Here is a 9,406-nt window from a genome sequence, read left to right as displayed (position 1 = left end):
ATATATATATATATATATATATATATGCACTTCTCACTGCATTGCTGCTGTCAGAGAGGAGGGAAACCTACAAACTTCAAATCTGGGCAAAACTCACAGCCACAAACAGGAAGTTGATTTTACAAACAAAGATTGTTCAAATTGACCCAAGTATCCATTAATTAATATTTTTGATTCCATTTGTCTCATGATTTCGTTTGCTGTGACATATTTCAGTCGTCAAAAGACGAGCTCTGCTGGACTGGAATTTGTGGCGCCGATATTTTGTGAAACACGATGACGTCGCTGTTTGTCATCAGCGTGATGCTTAAAATCTGCTTTTGTGAAACGTCATTTAAAATGAAGTTCGTCTTTGATTATCTCTTCACATCTTAACGAGTAATTGTGGTTAAATTCTTTCATTCAAAAGCGATTCAAACTCTGTTTATAGAAGCTGTGGTTTGTCTTTGCCAGATGTCCTGCCTGCCGGGCGGACTGAGGCGACAATCAGACAGGAAGCAGAAAAAAAAACAAAACACACAAGGCACACTTTTCCCCCCAAACAGTTGCTTTTCCAGAACCGACTCATTGTGATGATTCAATTTGATTTTAATGTTAAAGTTTAGTCAAGTCAAAGAAACATCAGGCTAACTTTACTAATAATCAATTAATTTAGGAAATTTAATGTCGGATAAATCTGTTCTTATTTTTTACGCTGTGTTGACTGTTCATCAATTTTAAGGCTTAACAGCTTAATGCTAGCTGGTAGCTAATATTATCTTATCTTCTTTTACCAACAGTTTAACTGAAGCTTTGACTGTTTACATTTGAAACACTTTGATTATTTTTAGATATTTGAAGCAGGTTTTTCAAGCTTCAGGTTTGATTTGATGCTCTCGAATCAAACAATCTATTATTTCGAGTTATCGATGTACGATTTTGTTGATCGGAGCAACGTCACTGGCTTCTGTAGGACTGAAAAATTATGATTTTTACGATAATTTCTAGAATATTAAGAACTTCACGGCCGTAATATGATTCCTTAATCCTCAGTGTTTAAGTCGAGTTGAAAGTCTTAGCTTGATTTTGTCGTGGATACTCGTAAAGAGAAACTTGTTCTGAAGAATAAAACCACGTTTTTTAAACTTGGGAGTAACTTCCCAATCATGCTGTCTGCTGGTCTGGTCGCTCGCCTGTAGCGACCACCAGAGAGGGGGATTGTGCGCTTGTGCCTCTGCTTTTGCTCCGTCAGCGTGATCGTCGCCTCAGCTCAACCGTGTCGGTCATCGGGGTCGCCGCCTCTCAGGCTGCCTGTCAGGAAATCCGGTAGTCGAAGGTGTCCTTCTCCATGTAGTCGGTCCAGGTGGAGGACGGCATGCTGCGATACGGGTCCAGGAGGATCCGGAAGCAGCGCACGATCAGCAGGCCCAGGAAGATGAAGAGGATGAGGACGAAGATGAAGGCCGCTCGCTGCTCAAGCGTGAGGAAGGAGGTGGCCGCGGAAGAAGAGGAGGAGGAGGAAGAGGAAGAGGAAGAGGAGAAGTCTGATTCAGAAGCAGAGAAGGTGCTGCTGTAGAGGTCGTCGGCCATGTTACGACGGACGTTTAAAGGATCGGCTTCTTCTGTCCAACCAGAGACATTCTTCTTCTTCTTCTGCAGAGAAAATAAACGTTGTTTATCAAACTTAAATGTGTTGTTTGCTCAACAATAACCATCCATGAAACTTAGATTAATAGATAGATAATTAGTGAAACAGAGGGCCATTTCCCTCTCATTATATACTGTATGAATAAGACTAACTTTGCAACGAATCGTTATACAATGGTTAATATATGTTAGCATGATATGATATGCACTTTTTTATAAAAGAAAAAAATACTTAGGGTTAAAAATAGATGATAAAATACTTAGTTAGGTTTAAGGTGAGGTTAGGCCTGTGGATTATTTACATCGTGTTGGAGCTAATCTCACCACAAACATCGTGACAATCTGACCTAAATCAAGAGAGCGTGTCGTGGACTAAATGTTGTTCTTGAGATATCTTTGTCTCCATGAAGACGTTTCTTCACTAAATGTCCTCAGATTGTTTTGAACTTGTTCTCTCTCCAGAAGTCTGTGGCCGTCGTTCTGTTTTACACATGTCGCTCTGGAAACAAAGAAAGAAGTTCTTCATTTTCTTCCCACATGGAGATTAAAAGCCAAAGTCAACTGGCGTTAAATGGTTTTGTTTTGTTTTTCAGTCTTTGTCTCTTTCTGGGTTCAGAACCTGAACGCTGATCAAAGTCAAAGTTCTGCTTTGATGTGAAACTTTTGCCTCCAGAATCAGATCAACATTTAAACCGTGACGACGAGGAACAGAATCTTTTTCATGGACGACATGAACACACACCTAAACACGCACCTGTACACGCACTTGTACACGCACCTGTACACACACCTAAACACGCACCTGTACACGCACCTGTACACGCACCTGTACACGCACCTGTACACACACCTAAACACACACCTGTACACGCACCTGTACACGCACCTGTACACGCACCTGTACACGCACCTGTACACACACCTAAACACACACCTGTACACGCACCTGTACACGCACCTGTACACACACCTAAACACACACCTGTACACACACCTGAACATAAAGAATGACTGTCTTATTTTGTGTCGTTGAGACTTTCACTGAACATTCTGACGCTAAAATGGAAACTCCTAAAAATAATGTTGTGTGGCTGCTCAGTTTTTGGAGCTTTTGCACGGCGAATAAAGGCATCAACCAATCACGTTGTGAGGAACGGACGAATTCAAACGTTGACAAGAGCTTATTAATCAGAATTTAGAAATGGGCGTCGCCTTAAGTCAAATCATCAACAACTGAAACAAATAGATAAATGAAGCTGATTATCCAGATTATCATCTGATTCCTGATATAATCTTCATGTAGTCGTTGTGTTTTAAATCTGGGGAAATGTAATCACATTACTCCGAGGTCTTTGCTGAGTTAAACTCTCTCCTCCCTCTTTAATATTTCACCACTGCTCTTGTTCTTCATCTTTATTCTGTTCAGCTTCACTTCCTGAGGTTCTGCAGAAAAAGCTTAAAAATCATGCAGCTGGTACGTTTCTGTGTGGAGAGAAATTAATCTCTGAAAACTGATTAATTGAAGACTAATTGGAAGTCATTTTGAGCCGATTCATCACACACACCTGAACACACACCTGAAGACACACACACCTGAAGACACACAGCTGAGCACACACACCAGCTGAACACACACCTGAACACACACATAAACCCATAAAAACACATCAGGTAAGAAAACGTCACATTAGGAACATAGCTAAATTCGCTAGCCAGCTAGCAAGCTAAGCTAAGCTAAACTAATGGCTGTAGTTCAGTGATCAGACTTTCTTAACTTGAGACATTAACTTTTAAATGTAAAAACTTCATCTGTGTGATTCATGGCACAATTCAAACAGGATCAGATAACATGCGTTTCTAAAGGGGGCGGGACTTAAATATGATCTCATCTGGTGGACGTCAGAGGAACTGCAGCTCATGATGCGTTCGCTGGCGCCTCGTTTATTTGGACGCTGACTCTCTGATATTGACAGTATGACATTGTCGTAAATGCGGACGGTCGTGTCTTGATAGATGATGCAGTTATGTCAGGCGCAGTGTCGCCATGGTGACGGCTGCCAGCATCCACAGAGAGAGACCTCGGTAACCGTGGCAACCGCAGCACACACACACACACACACACACACACACACACACACACACACACACCATCTAATCTCTGTTTCAACCTGTTGCCGTCTTTCTGAGAAAAACATGTCGCTGCAGCTGCAAGAACAGTCTGGCTGAGAGCTGACCCAACACACACTGTGTGTGTGTGTGTGTGTGTGTGTCTGTGTGTGTGTGTTACTCAGGTTGTGGGGACATTAATCTGATCACACAGCCACATTGTGGGGACAAAATGCCCGTCTTCATAACATAATAATTAGCTTTTAAGGTGAAGACTTAACGTCATGGTGAAGGTAAGTCTCTTCAGGAAATGAAAGCAAGTCAATGTCGTGTCCTCTGAAGTGTTCTAAACATGAATGTGTGTGTGTGTGTGTGTGTGTGTGTGTGTGTGTGTGTGTGTGTACCACAGACTGAATATAAGAAGTGGACGTAGTCATCTCTCATTTGTTTGTGGACGTTTTGGAGCCGCAGAGACGCATTGTACGTCTCTGGTAGAGACCTGTCAATCAGCGTGTAGCCCCGCCCTAAAGCATCCCCTGCTTTATGGTCTGTTTGACTCTAAATGGACCATAATGTACTAAATGAACATCATGCTGTATTGAAGAAGACCTGAAACTAGAGATTGAGACCATAAACTCATGTTTACAATGTTTACTGAGGTAATAAATCAAGAGAGAAGTAGAGTCATTTTCTCATAGACTTCTATACAACCAGAGGAGTCGCCCCCTGGTGGACACTAGAGAGAATGCAGGTTTGACACATGATAGATGATGTATTATGTCTTTTAGTTTAGAGTCTTTTATGTTGTGAGACCTCTATGATAAGTTTAGAGAAACATGGTGGATTTGGTTGAAAACGTCTGCGTCGTCACATTTAACATTGGTGGGAAACAGGAAGTGGACGACTGGTGTTAAAATGTTTTTGTGATTGATTTTACGTTATATAAATGATGTATCTGTTGTTTTCCGTCTCTCTTTCAGCGGTGGATGAAGTATTCAGATCCTTTACTGCAGTAAATGTACTAAAACCACACTGTAAAAATACTCCACTACAAGTAAAAGTCCTGCATTGAAAATGTTGCTTTAATAAAAATATGTAAGTATAATTAGTAAAATGTATATAAAGAGAGACACTAGAAGAAAAAACATTGTTTTTCATTGTTAATTTCCTTCTATAACATCTATTTTACTCTTTTGTCTAAATTCACCAACAGTTACAACTATTGATTGTTTTCTCCATTCATCGATTGTATAATATGTAGTTAAATAATTAAAAATAAAACTCTCTTATTATCATTTTCAATATGTAAACTCTTGATAAATGATGTAGAAGTATGAAGAAGACAAGACTCAAGTGAAGTACAAGTACCTGATGTTAGTACTTGAGTACATGTACAGTTTCATAATGTTTCTGTTTCTGGAGGCGGAGGAGAGAGGAAGAGGAGGGAGAGTGGGCAAGAGAGAGAGAGAGAGAGAGAGAGAGAGAGAGAGAGAGAAAACCTCCAATGGTGGAAATATGTAACAGCTGTTGTACAAAAACAACTCAGTGTCACTGTTAGCAGAACATCAGAGGATTTAATAAAGGTTTAGTCTGTTGTTTTTGAAAATCAGGAGCAGTAAAAGTTAGAGTTTTTCCAGGTTTATAATTCAGTCTGAAGGTAAAAAGACAAATACGTTCCCTTAGATTCACCGTTAACTTGTCTGGTTGGCGTTAAGTTGTAAAAGGTTGTCACAGGATATACTAAAACTACACCAGCTAGCTAGCTAGCCAAGCTAACGGCCTAGTTGGTGAGGTGCATTGTGGGAGACGAGAAATGTAGTTCTCCGTCTCCACTGTGTGCTTTCGCTGTAGACTGATATTGAAAACAAAAACTGAATATAAGAAGTGGACATAATCTTTGTCGCTCATTTGTTTGTGGACGTTTTGAAGCCTCGAGTTTGCAGTTTTTGGCCGTCGCCATCTTGTTTTTTTGCAACCAGTGAACAGGAAGTGACCATATCTGGACTGAGGAGTGACGTAGAGACGCCGTGTACGTCTCTGGTAGAGACCTGTCAATCACCGTGTAGCCCCGCCCTAAAGCATCCCCTGCTTTATGGTCTGTTTGACTCTAAATGGACCATAATGTACTAAATGAACATCATGCTGTATTGAAGAAGACCTGAAACTAGAGATTGAGACCATAAACTCATGTTTACAATGTTTACTGAGGTAATAAATCAAGAGAGAAGTAGAGTCATTTTCTCATAGACTTCTATACAACCAGAGGAGTCGCCCCCTGGTGGACACTAGAGAGAATGCAGCTTTAACACTTGAAGCTTTGAAGAACTTAAAGAACCGGAGGTTGTGTTCTGATGGAAACAACTGCTGCACTGAAAATAAAAAGTCTATAATATTTTGTCGATGAAAATAAAGAGATTAAACATGTTGGTATCGTCACAGTTATTGTTTAATGACGTCGAACATGTTGAGTCACAGTTTCCGTTAACGAACGAGTGTAGACATGAAGAGACGACCTCATGAGTCGGGTCGCTCTCACGTCAGATTGGCTGTGACGAGTTGATGGACGATGCTGCTGCACAAACAGGAAGCTGAGACTCTGCAGCAGCTGATTCACATTCAAACAGCAGCTTGTTTCCTTCAGGGGCTTCAGTCCTGCTTCAGGCTACACAGCCTCACTGTGTGTGTGCTTCCTCTCTGCAGGTCAAAGTTTAATTCAGGCAGCAAAGCAAGGCATCGACGTTTAGAGGTTGAGGGTAAAAATCCCAGAGGGAGCAGCTTCCTGTTTATCTGAAATATTGAGTTTATTATCGACTAAGGAGATAAAACGTCTTCAGTTCCAGGTTGTGAAGAGATGAAGATGAAAAGCTGCTTGTGTGAGACAGGAAGTGACTCCATCTCCAGCTGTGTGTTTGTTGTCATTTCACTTTAATTGTTCACCGACTTTTAATTTTATCTGCTGCTCCCTCAGCTCATTAACATGTCCTCTTAAAGGAGAAGTACAACATTAGTATAAATGCGTGTCAACACGATCATTTAATAATACAAAATACATTTCATTTGGTGGAAGCAGCAGTTTAATAAAGTCCACATCCACCAGTTTATATTTTCACTTTCATTTCGTACTGATCCATCTCAGTTTGAGCATAAAGTCTGCAAAGATGTTTCACAATAAAAGCCTACTGGCTTAATCCCACCCTTTCCAGGGAGACTTTTATTTTGAAAGGTCTGCAGGAAGTGCTGAGTTTGATTGAAAGAGAAATAAATAAACAGCAAAGAAGAAATGCTTGGAATTAATTAAAAGTGACTGATGAACATTAATATATTTAAATTAAAGAGTTATTTTGAAAGGCGGCCATATTGATTTAGGGAGATCAATAATTTCTGATAATCTTTACTTTCACGGTAACATTAGCTGCTCTGATAGATTACTGCGTATCACCTCACTCTATTGGAGAAGTCACAGTATAGATGCGGTTTATTATGTGTATTAATTATTAATTGTCTCCATTTCTTCTTAATCTTCTAACTTTCTGAGTTTTTTTGATAAATTTAACAACCGAGCAGCTTCTCTGTGATTCCTGAAAGACGTTTGACTGAATCATTCATGGCTAGAAGAACACGTCGTCACACAATCACCAGTGTGTTCTGTTTGGAGGACTACGGCAAATCAAAACCTCTTCAGGCCTTTAGGTCTAAATATCTCATATTACAGCTGTTTCCTGCTGGAGTTCCCTCGAGCAAGACGCTGAGCTGGGATTCAACCTGCAGCCTTCAGAGGACACAGACACTAAACATCTGGATTAATCAGGACATCAGTACTCAATACTGTAAGAGACTACTACAGACTACAGACAACTACAGCTACTACAGACTACAGAAGACTACAGACAACTACAGCTACTACAGACTACAGAAGACTACAGACTACTACAGACTACAGACAACTACAGCTACTACAGACTACAGACAGCTACTACAGACTACTACAGACTACAGACAACTACAGCTACTACAGACTACAGACAGCTACTACAGACTACAGACTACAGAAGACTACAGACTACTACAGACTACAGACAACTACAGCTACTACAGACTACAGACTACAGAAGACTACAGACAACTACAGCTACTACAGACTACAGACTACTACAGCTACTACAGACAACTACAGCTACTACAGACTACAGACTACTACAGCTACTACAGACAACTACAGCTACTACAGACAACTACAGCTACTACAGACGACGACAGACTACAGACAACTACAGGTACTACAGACTACTACAGACTACAGACTACTACTGACTACTACAGACTACTACAGACAACTACAGACTACTACAGACTACTGACTACTACAGACTACAGACAACTACAGGTACTACAGACTACTACAGACTACAGACTACTACTGACTACTACAGACTACTACAGCTACTACAGACTACTACAGACTACTGACTACTACAGACTACTACAGACTACAGACTACTTCAGACTACAGACTACTACAGCTACTACAGACTACTACAGACTACAGACTACTTCAGACTACTACAGACAACTACAGACTACTACAGACTACTGACTACTACAGACTACAGACTACTTCAGACTACAGACTACTACAGACTACTACAGACTACTACAGACTACTGACTACTACAGACAACTACAGACTACAGACTACTTCAGACTACTACAGACTACAGACTACAGACAACTACTATGACAGACAAAGAACAATGAAAAGAAACTGATGTTCTCACACAGCAGGGAGGTGTGTGTGTGAGAGTGTGTGTGTGAGAGTGTGTGTGTGTGTGCGTGTGTCCTGCGTCTTTCATGCAAGACAGAATTCAATTAGGAGATGATGTAGTTTTCCACAGTCTCCAGTTTGGATTTGACAGCAGAGAGATGACGGCGTCTTATTCATTCATGCAATCAATTTACTGACACACACACACACACACACACACACAGACACACACACACACACACCTCTAATTCTGACTTCAGCTCTCATTCACTTCAAAAGAAATACTCCTTTAATGCAGTAAATGTACGACTACAACTAGAGTAAAAGTACTAGTATCTCACTGTACAAATACTGTACATTAAGAATACTATGTTACAGTAAAAGTTTTTCTGCACATAACCGCTGTGAGGACACATTCTGACGTTTCTTTTGTCCAACTGTTCAAATCTGTTGATTTTATTCATTCATTAATACATGATATTTCCTCATAAGTCGTCTCATAGTTTTGGGTATCGGTCAAATAAAACACGTTCATGTGATCTGGTGCTTCATGAGTCATCTGTCAAACAGATTGCAGTTCAGCGCCGCTCGTCCACCTCCCTGCAGAGAGGCGTGTGTGTGTGTGTGTGTGTGTGTGTGTAATGATGCTCCATCATCATCATCAGGTTACATAACTGTTGACCGCCATTAACCCCTTGTTACTGTCAAACATAATTCATCCTGTATCTGTATGTGTGTGAGTATCTGTGTGTGTGTGTGTGTATATATCTGTGTGTGTATCTGTGTGTGTGTATCTGTGTGTGTATATCTGTGTGTGTCTGTATATCTGTATGTGTGTGCGAGTATCTGTGTGTGTGTGTATGCGAGTATCTGTGTGTGTGTGTGTATGCGAGTATCTGTGTGTGTGTGTGT

General features: G+C 40.6%; 1 protein-coding gene across 1 annotated transcript in view; it reads right to left on the bottom strand.

The window, feature by feature from the left end:
* Nucleotides 1–8: 8 nt before the first annotated feature.
* Nucleotides 9–9,406, bottom strand: part of LOC116400856 (cortexin-3-like) — a 15,869-nt gene continuing 6,471 nt past the window's right edge. Inside the window, exon 2 of the mRNA XM_031878945.1 lies at nucleotides 9–1,632. Within this exon, the coding sequence (XP_031734805.1) occupies nucleotides 1,294–1,569 (276 nt within the window). The 5' untranslated portion in view covers nucleotides 1,570–1,632 and the 3' untranslated portion in view covers nucleotides 9–1,293. The remainder of the gene's footprint in view (nucleotides 1,633–9,406) is intronic.

This window comes from Anarrhichthys ocellatus, unplaced genomic scaffold (genome assembly GCF_004355925.1).
Source record: "Anarrhichthys ocellatus isolate YVR2014 unplaced genomic scaffold, GSC_Weel_1.0 scaffold211, whole genome shotgun sequence".
Taxonomy (NCBI): Eukaryota; Metazoa; Chordata; class Actinopteri; order Perciformes; family Anarhichadidae; genus Anarrhichthys; species Anarrhichthys ocellatus.
Note: the sequence above shows the minus strand (reverse complement) of the source record. Positions and strands in the feature narration are given on the sequence as shown.